Source organism: Neoarius graeffei, chromosome 14, assembly GCF_027579695.1.
Source record: "Neoarius graeffei isolate fNeoGra1 chromosome 14, fNeoGra1.pri, whole genome shotgun sequence".
NCBI classification, from domain to species: Eukaryota; Metazoa; Chordata; class Actinopteri; order Siluriformes; family Ariidae; genus Neoarius; species Neoarius graeffei.
Window position 1 is genome coordinate 16,132,444 of NC_083582.1, and position 17,809 is coordinate 16,150,252.

At 44.7% G+C, this 17,809-nt stretch overlaps 1 protein-coding gene across 1 annotated transcript in view; it reads right to left on the reverse strand.

Moving 5' to 3' along the window:
* The window catches only part of LOC132897488 (protein phosphatase 1 regulatory subunit 1B-like), a 97,103-nt gene that overhangs the window by 26,057 nt on the left and 53,237 nt on the right, over positions 1 to 17,809 (reverse strand). The window contains exon 3 of the mRNA XM_060938761.1: positions 15,674 to 15,749. Within this exon, the coding sequence (XP_060794744.1) occupies positions 15,674 to 15,749 (76 nt within the window). The remainder of the gene's footprint in view (positions 1 to 15,673; positions 15,750 to 17,809) is intronic.

Below are 17,809 nucleotides of genomic sequence, written 5' to 3' on the forward strand. Positions count from 1 at the left end.
AGGGGGAGGAGGCGTGCCGCACGCTGATCCATTGGCCACCCCGAGGTCTCCGTGACTTGCTCAAAGAGTGTGATGACAGCCTCGGGGTCATCCTGCAAGCCCATCTTTGTCAGGGTGAGGGGGGACGGGCCCGCAGTGGAAGAGGCGGTTGTCCCCGCTGACGCGAGGAGGTACCGGAACGCCTGTCGGTCCTCTTGCTGGGCCAACACCAGGGCCTCGAAGCGCTGCTCCTGCTCCTTACGGAGTGTGACTAGCGCCTGGTGCTGGCTTTGCTGGGCCGTGGCGAGGGCGTGGATCAGGTGGGCGAATGGGGAAAACTCCATGGGGCGGTTCGGCATTGGTGCTCCAATCCCGGGTTTCAGCACCACTGTGGCGGTTCAGGGTGGGTGGGTGGAGCACAGAGGACAGCAGGACAGAGAGCAGGTTCAAAATAGCGTTTATTGCTACACTTTTCAGCCTAACAATCTTTACTCAAATAGACACACCCACGACTGGCATCTTGTTCGGGGATGAGCTCTCCTCTGCTCTCTCTCTTTAAATAGGGTGCAGTCACTGGGAAGACACACACAAACACAGGTTAATTGACGTCAGGTGTAGTGATTCTGCCACTTACCTTCCCTGACTCCGCCCTCCTGTCACAGACCGGCGCTTGACCATGCCCCCGCTGCCACACTCTCCCTCTCTTAGATATGCGACTGAAATACACACGAGTGAATGCATTTGCCAGAGGTAAATCTCACTGAACTCGTCTTCAAAAAACTTCCATATCTGCATTGGTGGCTTTTCCTGTGATAAAAAATAATGCTTTCAAAGCTGGATACATCTGTAGCAATCTCTCAATCCCCGGGAATAATGACAGCCATCGTGTCTTGCTGTGAGATTGGAGAGTTCTAAATTCAACTTCAGCAAACTCACAGTACTCCTTCAGACTCTCTGTGCACACACTGTAGATGTGGAAATGTTGATAAATTTTGAAAATGTGCTCAATGTCAACATCCAGTGTGTCTGCTCCATGGTGAACACAATTGTTCAGAATATGTGCTGGACAGCCTACACCAATAAGAGCCATGTTCTGCAAGGACTTTTTTAAATTGGCAAACACATTCTTCCCGTCCTCATTACGCCAGATTCCTCCAAACATTGTACTGCAGTTGTCACCAGTAAATGCAATGCATTTAGAAAATATCCCATTCTTTTCCAGTGTGTCTTTTATGTACTGTGCAATAGTGTCAGCATTTGGGGTGCTTTTAATTTCAAGTAATTTACTTTGCACACCACCGTTCTTCCGATCAAAATACTGAATGAGCAGAGGGAATATTTTCACTGCTCCGTGACTGCTGCCATCAGTAGACACACCACAGTAGGGAATATCTTGAAGTGCTTCTAGAGCAAAGTCAACAGAATGTGGGGCTATCACGGCGTTTACAATTGCTTCTGTCTTTGTTCGAGCACTTGAGAATTTTTGAGCTGTTGGGAAATCTATGAAAACCTTTTTTAACAAGCCAGATGTGCAGTCCATTGACCTGTAGCTTTCGTGATGCTTAACCGTGTGAAAAGCATAGGCACCCTCTGCTGCAGTGACAGCTGCACTCTCGGATTTACTTCCAAAAAACTCAGTGAGTTTGGATGTTGAGCTCTCACCCCTCGCTGCCATTGTATGCTTGGCTGAACTTGTGTGCTTGTAAGTCGTTGGCACCTTTATTTGCCACTGACACGTAAGTGCCTGCTTTACACGTCAGACACTCAGCTTCGTATGGATCCCGACCAAGACGAAAGCATGGAAATTTCTTTTTTAGTTCATCCATGAACTTACATTTACGTCTGATGCCGGGTACATGTGCTCTCTTTGATAAACAAGGAAGCTCGTGGCGTGCTACTGAGGTGCACACTGACCAATTAAATGATTAGCCCACAGAAAAGGCTATTGACCAATGACAGTAGCTCTACAGTCAGACCGTACACCCCTCCCCCTACTCACTTCCACTCAAAACAAAGCGAACAGAACTGAGTAGGGGAAGGGCGTGACTACCGTAGTTTGTGAGCGACACAGAGAAACTCAATGGAAATTCCGATGTTAAAAATTCTGATGTTTTTTTTGGAGGTGAAATTAAACTCAATTTTGTTGTGAACCACGTCTCTGTTCTTTTGTGAACTTACCTGTGTGGGAACCCTTTGGCTTTATTTTATGATTTGGATTCAATTACAACAGTTTTTTTTTTTAAATCATTTAAATGACTATTCCCTGGGGGAAATCCCCAGGGTGACGTTGTTGGACTTTAGTGCTGTAAAAGCCAAAATTCGGTTACAAAAGCACTACCGAGACAAGGCCATTCCATGACACTTCGCAGAAAAACAAGACAGAGACTAGTGAGGGAGTCCACAATGAAGCCAACAGTCACAGAAGACTGAAAGTGGAGTAAAGGTGTACCTTTTCAGGAGCTCTGCATAACTGAGGACTGTATTTTTGGGTGGCTCGAAAGAAACTATTGTTCAAGAAGCACCATCTAAAAAAGTGTCACAGTCCGGTCCATCCATGCCTAAGTTTGTGGGACTCCCATGCCAGCTCCAGGCCGGATCCGGGCCAGGAATTCAGTCCTGCCTTGCTGAAGGCCATCTTCCCTGAAGCGGCACTCCCACACCTGCTACCACTCCTCTCCCATCAGCCAGGGCCTTTTTAAGAACTGTTTGGAGCCACTCCAGTTGCCAGACTGTCTCCTGTAGACTTTCCTCACCTCGCTACAGCCTTTTAATATTGTGCCTTCTTGATTCCCCCTGCCTGAATTGTTCCTTGTTTTTTCTTGTCTAGTTTTCTGTCCAGTTTTTTGCCCCTGTTGTACCTGCCTGTTCTTTTGGATTGTGTTTTCACTTCCTCTGCCTGGATTTCCCTTGTCCCTGTGTTCTTTGTTTTTTGTGAAGATTCTTCTGTCCTGTTTTTGTCCCTGACCGTGCCTGCCTGCTCCACTGTGTTTTTGACCTCTTGGCCTGTTCTTTGACCACTGATTTTTGCCTGAGCCCTATTGTACCTCTGCCCTCTACTTCATTAAAGAAGTTTTTCTCTGAACACTGCCTGTTTTGAGTCTGCTCTTGGGTCCTCACTTCACCTCAGCTCGCCATTTCTGACAGCACAGTCTGGCCAACATGGACCTAGCAGATTTCGCCCAGCTAAGAGCAGTGGTGCCAAAACAGGGAGCTCTCCTTGGGACCCACCAACAGGACATCCAACGGGTGAACCAAAACCTTGTCACCATCTCTAACACTCTCCATCTTCTTGCCACTCAGCTACAACAGTTTCAAGTAATGTCTGCTCCTACACAACCCCCTCCGCCTACTGCTCCCCCAGCTCCTGCTCCAGCCCTCTTCAGAGAGCTGAGACTTCCCACCCCACAGCCATATGATGGAGAACCAGGTACCTGCCGATAATTTTTCTCTCAGTGCTCACTAACCCTTGAGCTTCAATAGCTGGCCTTCCCTACAGAGCGTTCCCGAGTGGCCAACACCATCACTCTCCTCACTGGCAAAGCTAGGGAGTGGGGAACAGCTATGTGGGACACCAATGCACCATGCTGTGCCAGCTTCAAGAATTTCACAGAGAAGATTAGGCGAACCTTTGATCGCTCTCTGTCTGGCAGAGAGGCAGCTAGAGAAATCATGGGGCTGCAGTAGGGTGCCCGGTCCACTTTTGACTATGCGATTGAGTTTCGCACCTTGATGACATCTTGTGGCTGGAATGAGTGCCTTGTTCGACGCATTTTTGAACGGGCTGTCAGGATGAGCTGGTCTCCCGAGAACTGCCACCTGATCTCCCCGGTCTCATGGATCTCGCCAGTTGTATTGACTCCCGGATCAGATGGCAGGTTAAAGAGAGAACTTGGACTAGTCTTGCTCCCCCTCAGCCTCCCGCTGAGCCAATGCAGGTAGACCGAGCCTGCATCTCACCTGAGGAACGACAGTGCCGTCGGGTTATGAGGGCATGTTTTTATTGTGGACAGCTGGGACATTTCTGCCAATCTTGCTCTCTAAAAGGAAGAGTCCACCAATGAGTTTAGGGGCCCTGGTGGGCAATGTCCAGAATCAGCCCCCTACCGGTCGACCGCTACTCCCAGTGGTCGTTATCCATGGCAATCAACCCCACGACCTCCAGGCACTCCTTGATTCAGGGGCTGACAGAAACCTGATCTGCTTGACCACCGCCAAGCGCCTGGGGATTCCACTACTGGCTCTGAACCCGTCCCTCACTGTCATGACCCTTAACGGTACTGGTCTGACCACTATCACTCATAAAACAGCCCCTGTCACCTTAAGAATTTCTGGCAACTACTCTGAATCCATTCAGTTTTTTGTCATGAGCAATCCCCATGTGCCCATAGTTCTTGGTCTGCCCTGGCTAACTCTACATAACCCCCATGTCAACTGGACTAACACCACCATTTTAGGATGGAGTCAATTCTGTTTATCTTCATGCCTGAGATCTGCCCTCCTTCACGCCAAGCTGCTCCAGCCCACCATTGGTGAATATCTTGACCTCTCTAATGTGCCTCCTGAGTATAATGACTTAAAACCTGTGTTCAGCAAGTCTCAAGCTGTTTCCCTTCCTCCCCATAGGCCCTATGACTGTGGAATTGACCTTCTCCCTGGGACTACACCACCTAAGGGGCGACTTTACTTTCTCTCTCCTTCTGAAAGGCAAGCCATGGATAAATACATCACCGAGTCCTTAGCAGCTGGAATTATTTGTCCCACCTCTTCTCCTGCAGGGCCAGGATTCTTTTTTGTGGAGAAGAACAAATCCTTGCACCCTTGCATTGATTACCATGGGCTAAATGACATCACCATCAAGAACCATTACCCCCTACCGCTCATGTCTACGGTGTTTGAGTTACTCCAGGGAGCCCAGATTTTCACCAAGCTAGATCTGTGTAATGCTTACCATCTTGTGAGGATCAGGGAAGGGGACGAATGGAAGATGGCGTTCAACACCCCCATGGGCCACTACGAATATCTCGTGGTTCCGTTCGGCCTGACTAATGCTCCTGAGGTTTTCCAGGCCCTCATTAATGATGTCCTGAGGGACTACCTTAACCTTTTTGTTTATCTGGATGATATATTGATTTTTTTCCCACTCCCTTGATGAACACCGCATCCACATCAGGCAGGTCCTTCAATGACTCCTGGAAGATACCGTAAATCCTCTAATATAGGCCGGGGCCTTTATTTCACTCAAGTGCATCTTGGTCCAGGCCATTATTGGAAGGAGGCCAGAATTAGAGGCAGGCCTCTATTTCTATTTGAGCAAAACAGACTACCAGTGGAATGAATAAAAACGAGATTTTGTGTCTATTTGAACCTATAAAATAGGTTGATGCTTGGTTGCCTGGTTACCACCAGACCTACCGGTAATCACAATCAGGGGCGCCTGCAGGGTTGAACTGTAAGGTACGCACTAGCGGTGTAATCCCCCCCCCCCCCCCCACTCCAAAAAAAAAAAAACCGCTTGCGTGCTGCAGTTTCTATGAAGAGTCGATCTATAGGCTTATACACAAAACAACGATAGAACTTTAACTTGAAATTGAACAATAGCCTTCCATGAACACAGGCTGATATTTGAACAACATATGTGAACTACACACGACAATAAACAATAACCTCTTTATAGCCTCGATTAGAATCTAGTGAACTTGCTCAGCACTACCACACGCACGACTCTGACACACACTGTAGCGCAACGTGGGGTACAGAGACTCGCTGAAAAACTCCTCGGGTATTTTTCTGAGTTTACCGAAAATCAGAGTAGAAGGAGCCACCCACCCTCTGTCTGGTTTGAAGCGGTTCTGTAGGACATTGAGCTTTACAGAGTCCGGTGCACATTTTAAGGCATCTGGTTGAAGTTTACCTATGTCTGATAAATCTGATGTCAGTGATAGCGGGCTGACTCGTGGCTCATTAGTAAAGCGATCTGATGGCTCATTTGTCAGCAAGGTGGAGCAACCATCTACTTCTGATCGTAAGGGACATGGGGAGATGTAGGTGTTCTTATATGAAATTCACTGGATGTATGGCTAGTTTCAAACTCAGAGGTAGATGAAGGCAATTCCCTCAAAGGAACTGAGCAGCATCCAGCTGCAGCGTACTGCTGCTAGGTTGCGGAGGAGTGGAAGCTGCCGGTGCCGTGTTACTAGCTGATACTGGAGAGGACTGGCAAGCAGATGACACCCCTGGATCACTGCTTTTGGACTTTTTCGTAAAAGTCTGAAACAAGCTCGTTTGTTTCAGGGTTCGTTTACTCATTTTTGACTCGCTTCTCAATAAATTCTCGCACAAGCTCTGACTGCTGACGATTGTCTGTCTCCGTTTCTCAAAACTGGAGAGAATCTCAGTGGTGCAAGAAAAGTATATCTGCATTGACCAATGAGCTTTCTCGGTCACGCACACCCCGCCCACTCCTGAAGCACACAAATGCGCCGGCACACACGTGTCTCTCTCTCTCTCTCTCTCTCTCTCTCTCAAATTATGTTGCATTGCCAAAGCATTCAGGTAACAATTATAATTAAAAAAAAAATCTCTCTCCCCAAGGTACGCCTAGTGCGTACGGCCATACGCCTGGCGGCGCCACTGATCACAATTGTCTTTCAGATCGGAACGATTGTGTAAGGCCACTATGATCTCAGAAACATCGTTGGTTATAGCCCCGGCCTGTATTAGAGTCCGGCCATTATTTACCTCCTCCGACAGCGAGACCGGCCAATATTAGAGTCCCGGCCAGTAATGGAATACAGGCCAGTATTAGAGGATTTACGGTAAACTCTTTGTTAAGGCCGAGAAATGTGAGTTCCATAGGAGTTCTGTCTCCTTTCTGGGTTTCATTATCTCCCCTGCACAGATTCAGATGGACCCCCTGAAACTCAAGACAGTTGCTGACTAGCCCACCCCGTCCTCTCAGTGAGAACTTCAGCAGTTTCTTGGGTTTGTGAATTTCTACAGGCGATTCATCAGGAACTTTAGTATGGTGGCTGGGCCCCTCACAGATCTAACTTCCACCAAGGTCCCTTTCAGCTGGGGGGAAGGGGCCGAGAAGGCGTTCTCTGAGCTCAAATGAAGGTTCACGTCAGCACCCATACTCACCATTCCAGATCCGTCCCGGCAGTTTGTGGTTGAGGTCGATGCTTCGGCGTCAGGGGTCGGGGCCATATTGTCCCAAAGATCGGCTAGTGACAGCACACTTCATCCTTGCTCCTTCTTCTCTCATTGGCTTCCCCCTTTGAGAGAAACTACGACATTGGCAATAGGGAGCTGTTGGCCATTAAACTGGCCTTGGAAGAATGGAGACATTGGTTGGAGGGGTCAGACCTTCCCTTCATCGTATGGACAGATCACAAGAACCTTGAATACCTCAGGACTGCCAAGCGCCTCAATTCTCATCAGGCCCGATGGTCTCTTCTTTTCGTGCTTCAAGTTCACACTTTCCTTCAGCCCAGGCTCTAAGAATGGTAAGCCCGATGCCTTGTCCAGAATGTTTTCTCCCCTCCAGGAGTTGTCGACCTCCCCTGAGACCATCCTTCCTCCACGGTGCTTGGTGGGGGCAGCTCTGTTAGAGGTGGAAATCCTGGTCCAGAAGGCCCATGAGCAGGACCCAGGGCCCAGTAATGCACCTCCTAACCATCTTTTTGTTCCTGTTTCTGTGCAGGCACAGATGTTGCAGTGGGGTTATGGTTCCAGAGTGGCATGCCACTCAGGAGCAGCCCAGACTCTGGCACTCATCTGACAACATTTTTGGTGGCCATCCATCAAGGAGGACATCCAGAAGTCTGTGGCAGCCTGCGACATCTGCACCAGGAACAAGACTGGCAACAGACCCCCTGCCAGCCTGCTGAGACCCCTTCCTGTTCCCCACCTGCCCTGGTCACATATAGCCCTGGATTTCATCACAGGACTCCCTAATTCAGGTGGCAATACTTGTATCCTCACTATTGTTGACCATTTTTCTAAAGCTGTTCATTTTATCCCTCTGCCCAAGCTTCCCACTGCCAAGGAGACCGCCGAATTGCTGATACTCCATGTTGTCTATCTACACAGACTCCCCTCAGATATCATATCTGACCGTGGACCCCAGTTCTCTGCCCAATTCTGGAAGGCTTTCTGTAAACTCATTGGTGCTTCTTGCAGTCTGTCTTCAGGTTTTCACCCTCAGACCAATGGACAGATGGAATGGGCCACCCAGGAGCTGGAAGTAGCTCTAAGGTGCATGGTGTCCAAGGATGCTGCCTCCTGGAGCAAGACCCTTCCTTGGATAGAGTACGTTCACAACTCCTTACCCACCTCTGCTACAGGTCTTTCCCCCTTCCAGTGCTCTCTGGGTTACCAGCCACCACTCTTCCCTGTACAAGAAGATGTCATCGCCGTGCCCTCTGCCCAGGTGTTTGTGCAGGAGAACATGGGCATTGACCAGGAAGAAGCTCCTACGTTCTGTCAAGATGTTTAAAGAGCAAGCTGACAAACACTGCTCGGCAGCTCCCATCTATCGGGTGGGGCAGTGGGTAATGCTCTCCACTTGCCACCTACCCCTCAAGATGGTCTCCTGCAAATTGGCTCCCCGGTTCATAGGACCTTTCCCCGTTTCCAAGGTAATTAATCCCTGCTCTGTAAAACTGTCTCTGCCCGTAACCATGTGCCATATTCACCCAACTTTCCATGTCTCCCAAGTCAAAGCCCTTGTCTCCAGTTCCCTGTCCCTACTCTCCAAACCCCTTCCTCCTCCCAGGTTCATAGATGGTGGTGAGGTCTTCACGGTCAGGAGATTGCTGAAGGTACAACGCCGAGGCAGAGGACTCCAGTACCTGGTTGATTGGGAGGGGTATGGTCCTGAGGAGAGGAGCTGGGTTCCTACTAGGTTCATCATGGATCCCACCCTCATCATGGACTTCCACCAACACCACCCTGAGGCACTTCCTAAGGCGCCTGGGGGGGGTACTGTCACAGTCCGGTCCATCCATGCCTAAGTTTGTGGGACTCCCACGCTGGCTCCAGACCGGATCTGGGCCAGGAATTCAGCCCTGCCCTGCTGAAGGCCATCTTCCCTGAAGCGGCACTCCCACACCTGCTACCACTCCTCTCCCATCAGCCAGGGCCTTTTTAAGAACTGTTTGAAGCCACTCCAGTTGCCAGACTGTCTCCTGTAGACTTTCCTTGCCTCACTACAGCCTTTTGATATTGTGCCTTCTTGATTCCCCCTGCCTGAATTGTTCCTTGTTTTTTCTTGTCTAGTTTTCTGTCCAGTTTTTTTGCCCCTGTTGTACCTGCCTGTTCTTTTGGATTGAGTTTTCACTTCCTCTGCCAGGATTTCCCTTGTCCCTGTGTTCTTTGGTTTTTTTTTTTTGTGAAGATTTTTCTGTCTTGTTTTTGTCCCTGATCGTGCCTGCTTGCTCCACTGTGTTTTTGACCTCTTGGCCTGTTATTTGACCACTGATTTTTGCCTGAGCCCTCTTGTATCTCTGCCCTCTACTTCATTAAAGAAGTTTTTTTTTTTCTGAACACTGCCTGTTTTGAGTCTGCTCTTGGGTCCTCACTTCACCTCAGCTTGCCATTTCTGACAAAAAGAGGAGAGTGATCAAGTCATGATAGGTATTCCCTCATTTATCAGTCTAATGTAGAAACCAATGCAAGATGTGAGTGTAGAAATCATCTTACAACAGGATTCACATGTAATTCACGAAATATCTCACCAATCACAGTGTATGAATGATCAGCCATTGATAAATGTGGTGGCTGAAAACCATTGTCATTTAACACTAGAATTCAGGAGGGCTGCAAGAATTTTTGTCCCAAGCCAAAAGGGGTATCCCTCCTCTTTCTCCCCACACAAGCTCACCCCTCTCTCTTCACCTGTGCAGCTTTACATTGTTATGCAAATGTTGAACACTCGTCAGTTTGAGAGAAGAAAAATAATTTTTGGAAAAAAGCACACTTATTTTTTAATGTTATGCAAGTTCACACTTAACAAGAACTTGCTCCAAGTTCAGTTCACACAGATTAAAATGAACTAATTCACGTTCATAGTTCACAATACCTAAAACAAACAAACATAGTTCACGTTCATTTCTTCCAATTTTTTTAATGAGCTGCACTGAATCCAATGTGAAATTTTTGATCAGCAATTAAAATATCAAATTTCACCTACCATAACGTTCTTGGAGTCTACTTTATTGACATATAACTAAATCAGTAGTGTCATGACCAACGCATTAGAGCACATCACCATAAAACAACATTGGTCAAGACAAGCAATGAGTGAGAAAATCAAGAAGGTCATGTAATAATTTTCCAAGATGCAATCCTGAGATATAGTATTTCATATCACAATATAAAAAAAGCACATTCTGCACTAATGTGTGTATTGCAGTTATGTCAAACGCACACACTTTTTTTCCTCTTTGTCAGGTGCTGCTTCACTCAAACTGACTTGCAGGCAACATTTGCATTACAATATAAAATTTCATATGTGACAACTGTGCTTAAAAGGGAGGGGTGAGCTTGTGTGGGGAGAAAGAGAAGGGGCACCCCCTTTGGCTTGGGATGAAAATCTCCAGCATTCTAGTGTTAAGTATCATGCCTCAGTGTTAACTTTTGATGCCTTTTGCCCTGCAGGGCAAATAGCCTAAAAAAAATTTTTGCCCCCCTTGAAGTTCCTTTTTCCCTAAAAATTTTGCAGTATTTCGGCAAGTTTTCAAGTACACAGTTCAAGGCAATACTGATGTGTTTTCCAGGAGTATAATTGAGTTATTTAGACAAAAATACATGTTTAAAAAAAACCCATTCATTTTTAAAAACAACATTTACTTCTGCAACAGAAGAACAAGACAAGTCCTGAAAACATGAAACATAAATCAATATCATATATGTAAGACTTGCTTATGGCATGAGTACATAATACATCTTTTTATATAGAGTTTAGGACACAAAAGACACTTTGTTTTGCCTATAACAATGACTAGCAATATTGCAAAGATGAATTATAAAACTAAAAGCATCATAAAATGAGCCTGTGCTGCAGTACTGTCTCATCATTCAGTTTGCCATTGCATTTAGGAGGAAATGAAACAACCTGTCCTCCTCATGTACATCGGCTTCCTGTGCAGCCTATGCAAATTGTGGGTGCCGTTCATACTGTCCCTCTGTCCACCATAGGTGGACTGTGCTCTCAGCATTATATGCAGCAAGACCCAGGCCCTGAAGAGCAGGGGTTCTCAACCTTTTCTGCTTTAAGGCCCACTTATTTATACTTGTACCGAGTCAGGGCCCATTAAAAAAGATCTCCAATTATTTTAGCTTATGTATTCTATTAGAATCTAATAATTTATTGTAAAGTGTATTAACAGGATGCAGCATCACTCCCTGTTACAGATGGGAATTTAAATAAATGTAATAAAAACATTTTTTTAGATTGTAGGTATTGTATTTAAAACTGTATGGATGTGCCAGAAGCCAAACCATGCATGCAGGCATTCTCAGTCAAAAGGGATTAATGATCCAGTGGAGTCTGATCAATTAACACAGGAACTCATTGCCATGTTTGTATACAGCAAACAAGCAGGTTATTAAAACCAATAAGTACACTCAAAAGAAGTGGATATAGAAACCACTCAGTGGGATAGAGCCTTACATGTTAACAAAGAAGGATTTTTCCTATGAAAGAAAAATTTACCACCTAAATTTGACATTAGTAGAATAAAATTTGATTGCATTGTAGCCATAACTAAATATAAAGACAATAGTTATGCATATTATTAATTAACTTAATGTGAAGATAATTAACAGATAATCAACAGATTTTAAGGTTTTTTTTAAAGATTGTGTATATTTTAGTCTTTTGTATTTGTAATTATTTGTATCTGTACATGCACGACCCTACCAGCTCTGCTGATCAACTTTTTGTGTTTAAATAAAGTTATTAATTCATTCATTAGGAGTTGGAAATTATCCATCCATTGAGTTCCCCGACATCTCTTTATATGTGTCAACTTTTTATATGTGGCTGGGTTAAAGATCTGGGGATCAGGACACTACAAGATAAATCCTATATCGTTTTTGCCTGGGTAAATAAAGTGTTTCTGGGCTTTTTGTCCGTGTCTTTGCAATGGTTGCTAGGACACTATAAGTTTTGGTATCGGGTGTAAACAAACGATGGAGATAAAGAGATGAGATGAGGTGTAAACAAACGACTTCCGCTCGATTCCCAATCCTCCTTGCTCTTCTCTTCCAGCAGGCATCACAGATCCATATAATTACTCACAAACATCTCTCTCTCTCTGTGTACGTGCATGTGTGTCTGTGTGTGTCTGTGTGTATGCATGCAATCTCCAGTCACTTTTGATTCTTTTGGCTGCTGAGAATCCTCAATCACAGATGCTACTTGATAGGGGGATGGTAAACACTACATGCACCACCTTAAGAACATGCACACAAATGCGCACGTGCACCTGAAGCGAGCCAATCAGAATCGCCATTACAAATTGGGAAGAAAAAAACAATGATGATCACAGGGGAGGTGAGGATGCTGGTTAATATGTCATTTTTTGTAATGTACTCGCTCAAAAATAATTTTTGTGCTTAAAGAAGCCGGCCATAGGTGTGCCTGAACAGGCCTAACTCGCTAAAATATTTCTGCCTGAACGTCTTGGTCAGGTAAATCGGGCATTCGGGCAATGTCTGGTGTTGAGGCTAGCCTTAAATATTCTCGGTTTAGACTTTATGACATGGAGAGGTGTAATATGGCCAAAAAGAGGAAGTTTGCCTTTGAAAAAGAAGCTTGAACATCCAATTGAATTAATAATTTCTATTTAGCAGCCTGAAAAATAGCATCATAGGAAGTCAGAAAAATGCAGTATGGAAAGCAATCATTGCTTTGGTCAACAGCATTACCGTCAACAACAGGACTCAACAGTCAATAGTCATTCATCACTCTACATAAAAAATGCCTGCACTCCTGAAAAACCCTCTTGAATCTTACAAATGTGTAGAGGTCTTCTAACAGAGCCAGAGGAGTCATTGCTAAGATTTGATGAATGGCAAAGCTTTGGTTTAAACAGGTGACTGAATAAGCATCTAATCTATCATACTGCAAATTATTTAGCCTAGCCACTGGTTTTAACTGCTTAATTTTATTTGTAACTATGTCACTAGTAGCCTAGCCTATCAAGTAGGTGGTCTCAAAATGAAATAAATTAAATTTACAACAAACAACTGTTAACCCTGTTAATTGTAAATCCCCGTTAACTGAAGAAGAAGAAACCTTTGTCACATGCACACTTCAAGCACAGTGAGATTCATCCTCTGCATTTAACCCATCTGAAGCAGTGAATACATGTGCACACACACCCAGAGCAGTGGGCAGCCACACTACAGTGCCCGGGGAGCAGTCAGGGGTTAAGTACCTTGCTCAAGGGCACTTCAGCCCAAAGCTGCCCCACGTTAACCTAACTGCATGTCTTTGAACTGTGGGGGAAACTGGAGCACCCGGAGGAAACCCACACTGACACGGGGAGAACATGCAAATTCCACACAGAAAGGCCCCCGCCAGCCGCTGGGCTTGAACCCAGAACCTTCTTGCTGTGAGGCAACAGTGCTACTTATCAAAACAATTTGATAAATACTTAAATTTGTATGGAAATGACCGAACACCAGGATTTCGGTCATACATTCGTTTTGTAAATGAGGACAACTGTGTTTGGGCAAAGTGCTATTTGTGGTGCAAACATAACACAGGCCATGTTTTGATTAACAACAAACCTACAGTGATATATGGTGGCAGTAGCATCATGCTTTGGGGATAGGTAACATCCTCAGAACCTGGGTAACTTGTTTAAATTGAAAGCAGAATGGATGGAGCAAAATATACAGGGAGCTATTACAAGAGAACCTGTTTCATTCTGTGTAAAAACAAACAAACAAAACCTAAAGCTCGAAAGAAACTTCACATTTCAGCAGGAAAATGGCCCCAAAAATAAGGCCAAAGCAGTACAGAACTGGTAAAAAAAAAAACAAAAATGTGAATGGTCTACAGTGGCCAAGTCAAAGTCCAAATTTGTATCCCTTTGAGAATTTGTCGCATTGTTTGAAAACATTTATATGAAAATTATACATTTGTTTGCAATTAACAAATAATATTCAGTCAAACATGAATTTAATCTGCCAGGAAGAATGGGCAAAAATCACTCCAAAACAGTGTGCAGAGCTGGTTGGAACCCTTACAGACTTACAGTGGTGCTTGAAAGTTTGTGAACCCTTTAGAATTTTCTACATTTCTGCATAAATATGACCTAAAACATCGTGCCATGATACACTTCCACAAACGTGTTGTGAAGATCAGACTTTGATAGATCCTTGTTCTTTAAATAAAACAGGGTGCCCACTCACACCTGATTGTCATCCCATTGATTGAAAACACCTGACTCTAATTTCACCTTCAAATTAACTGCTAATCCTAGAGGCTCACATACTTTTACCACTCACAGATATGTAATACTGGATCATTTTCCTCAATAAATAAATGACCAAGTATAATATTTTTGTCTCATTTGTTTATCTGGGTCCTCTTTATCTACTTTTCAGACTTGTGTGAAAATCTGATGTTGTTTTAGGTCATATTTATGCAGAAATATAGAAAATTCTAAAGGGTTCACAAACTTTCAAGCACCACTGTAAAGGTGTTTGCAGCAAAATTGTAACTAGATGTAAAACTAAGTTATACTATGTTTGCACTGTGGAGCAAAATCAATACCATATTGTCTACCATCATGTCCTTTGGTCAAATGCCAAAAAGTAAATAAAATTTGCTTCAGGTCAAGTTTCTTTCCTGGGTTCGGTCATTCTCACAGTCTCACATGTCAAGCAGAACACCTGCACAACACAGTTATGCGGACAATAAGGCACACGTGTGTGTGTTCCTCCAATTTCTCATTAACTCAGTTTCTTATGGGGAAGTCTCATATTGAGTCTGTCATCGCTTTCATTTAGCAAAATCACCTTTTTCCCCTTCTCCATTTTTTCAATCTCTCAGTGAAAGGTCACCTTTCTTCATCATCAGGTGATGAGGAAAGAACAAAGAAATTAGTGTGTGTATGTTTGTGTGTCGGTGATATTTTAATGACACAGCTGGCCATGCCCCACCTCAAAGCAGTGTTATCATGGTTTTAATTTTTGTTTTTAATGTAGTTAAGAATAATTTAATGTATAATTTTTTTCATTCAAGAGTTAATTAAACCGGGGCGGCATGGTGGTGTAGTGGTTAGCGCTATCGCCTCACAGCAAGAAGGTCTGGGTTCGAGCCCTGTGGCTGATGAGGGGCCTTTCTGTGTGGAGTTTGCATGTTCTCCCCATGTCCACGTGGGTTTCCTCTGGGTGCTCCAGTTTCCCCCACAGTCCAAAGACATGCAGGTTAGGTTAACTGGTGACTCTAAATTGACCGTAGGTGTGAGTGTGAATGGTTGTCTGTGTCTATGTGTCAGCCCTGTGATGACCTGGCGACTTGTCCAGGGTGTACCCCGCCTTTCGCCCATAGTCAGCTGGGATAGGCTCCAGCTTGCCTGCGACCCTGCAGAACAGGATAAAATGGCTAGAGATAATGAGATGAGATGAGTTCATTAAACCATCAATGAAATTCCATAAATATATATTTTCTTACCTTTGAGAGAAGGAGGCTGATAAATGGTCATGTCTATATTCTTGGGCTTTGAAACTCCATTTTCACAAACAAACAACTAAAATATAAAAGTTAAAAATGAAAATGACATATTAACATCACCTTGTTTCATTCAATAGCCACATTATTAATACACCACCTGGCAAAAAACAGTCACAAACTCGAATATTTCATTGGACTACATTTCGCTTTGATTATGGTGCACATTCAGTAATCTTATGCAATGTTTATCCATCCAGAGTTGCATTAAATTTTTGCAGAGATCTTGTATTGACAACAGGAGAGTCAAACCACTCTGTAAAGTCTTCTCCAGCATCCCAAAGACTTTCAATGGGGTTAAAGTCAGGACTCTGTGGTGGTTAATTCATGTGTGAAAATGATTCCTCATGCTCCCTGAATCACTCTTTCACTATCTGAGTTCTAATTTTATGCCCATGCCATCAGGGGGAAAAAAAATCTATTGATGTCATGTGAACCTGGTCATTCAGTGCATTCAGGTCATCAGCTGACTTCATTTTATTGCCCCATAATGTTGCTGAGTATCAATCTGACCAACTGAATCAACCCCAGATCATAACACTGCCTCAAGAGGCTTGTACAGTGGATACTATGCATGATGGCTGCATCGCTTCCTGTGCTTCCCTTCTTACCCTGACATGCCCATCACTCAGGAATAGGGTCAATCTGGACTCATTAGACCACATGATCTTTTTCCACTGCTCCAGAGTCCAATCTTTATGCTTTATGAAGCCTTTTCTCCTGATTAGTTTCACTAACAAGTGTTTGTCTTAGAGACACACAGCTGTTTAGTCCCAATCATGTGAGTTCTCATCACACTGTGAATGTGGAAATGCTCTTAATTTCACTTTTAAGCATAGCCGTGAGTTCTACTGTCGATATTTTATGATTTGTCTTCACCAAGTGTTTAAGTCATCCCTGATGACGACACTCAGTCAGGATTTTTTTTCTGACCACATTTCTTCCATGAAGTTGACAGTTCATCACTATCCTTCAGGGTTTTAATAATGATGTATTGGACAGTTCTTAACCTAATTTCAGTCATTTCACCAATCTCATTAGTTGTTTTATTTCCTCAATACAAGTCAATAATTTGACCTTCTGAAACACAGTAACATCTTTTCCACAACCACGTAGTGGGATACATCTTCTGACATTTGTTTAAGAAATGAAAAGCTACTCAACAAACAGCTGCACCTCCACCCACCAGTCCGTCAAGCTCCTGAAGTTCGCAGATGACACCACCCTCATTGGACTCATCTCTGGTGAGCACAAGTCCGCCTACAGGTGGGAGATCGACCATCTGGTGACCTGGTGCAGCCAAAACAACCTGGAGCTAAATGCTGCAAAAACAGTGGAAATAATTGTGGACTTCAGGAAGAGCCCAGCCTCTCCTCTTCCCATCACCCTGCGTAGCTCACCAGTCGATACTGTGGAGTCCTTCCGCTTCCTGGGCACCATAATCACCCAGGACCTGAAGTGGGAACTGAACATCAGCTCCCTCCTCTCAAAACCACAGCAGAGGATGTACTTCCTGTGTCAGTTAAAGAAGTTCAACCTGCCAAAGACAATGATGGTGCACTTCTACACAGCTATCATTGAGTCCATCCTCACCTCCTCCACCATCTGGTATGCTGCCGCCACTGCCAGGGACAAGGGTAGACTGCAGAGTATCATTTGCTCGGCAGAGAAGGTGATCAGCTGCAGCCTGCCTTCACTTGAGGACCTGTTTGCCTCCAGGACACAGACATGGGCAGGAAAGATTGTGGTTGATCCCTCCCATCCTGGACATAAACTCTTCGAGATACTCCCCTCCGGAAGGAGGCTGCGGTCCATCAAGACCAAAACCTCAGGCCACAGAAACAGTTTCTTTCCTACCGCTGCTGGCCTCATAAACATGACCAGTGACCCCCACTTACTCTGCTCCCCCCCGCCAGTATCATACTTCAAACTCCTGACCCACTCTGCCCCCTCACCTCAATAAACAAGACCAGTGACCCCATTTACTCTCCCCCCAGTTGTTTACTTTATCTTATTGTTTACCTAATTTTCACATTTGTTTACCTGCACAGTTGTTTATTTTATCTTATCTTTATCTTG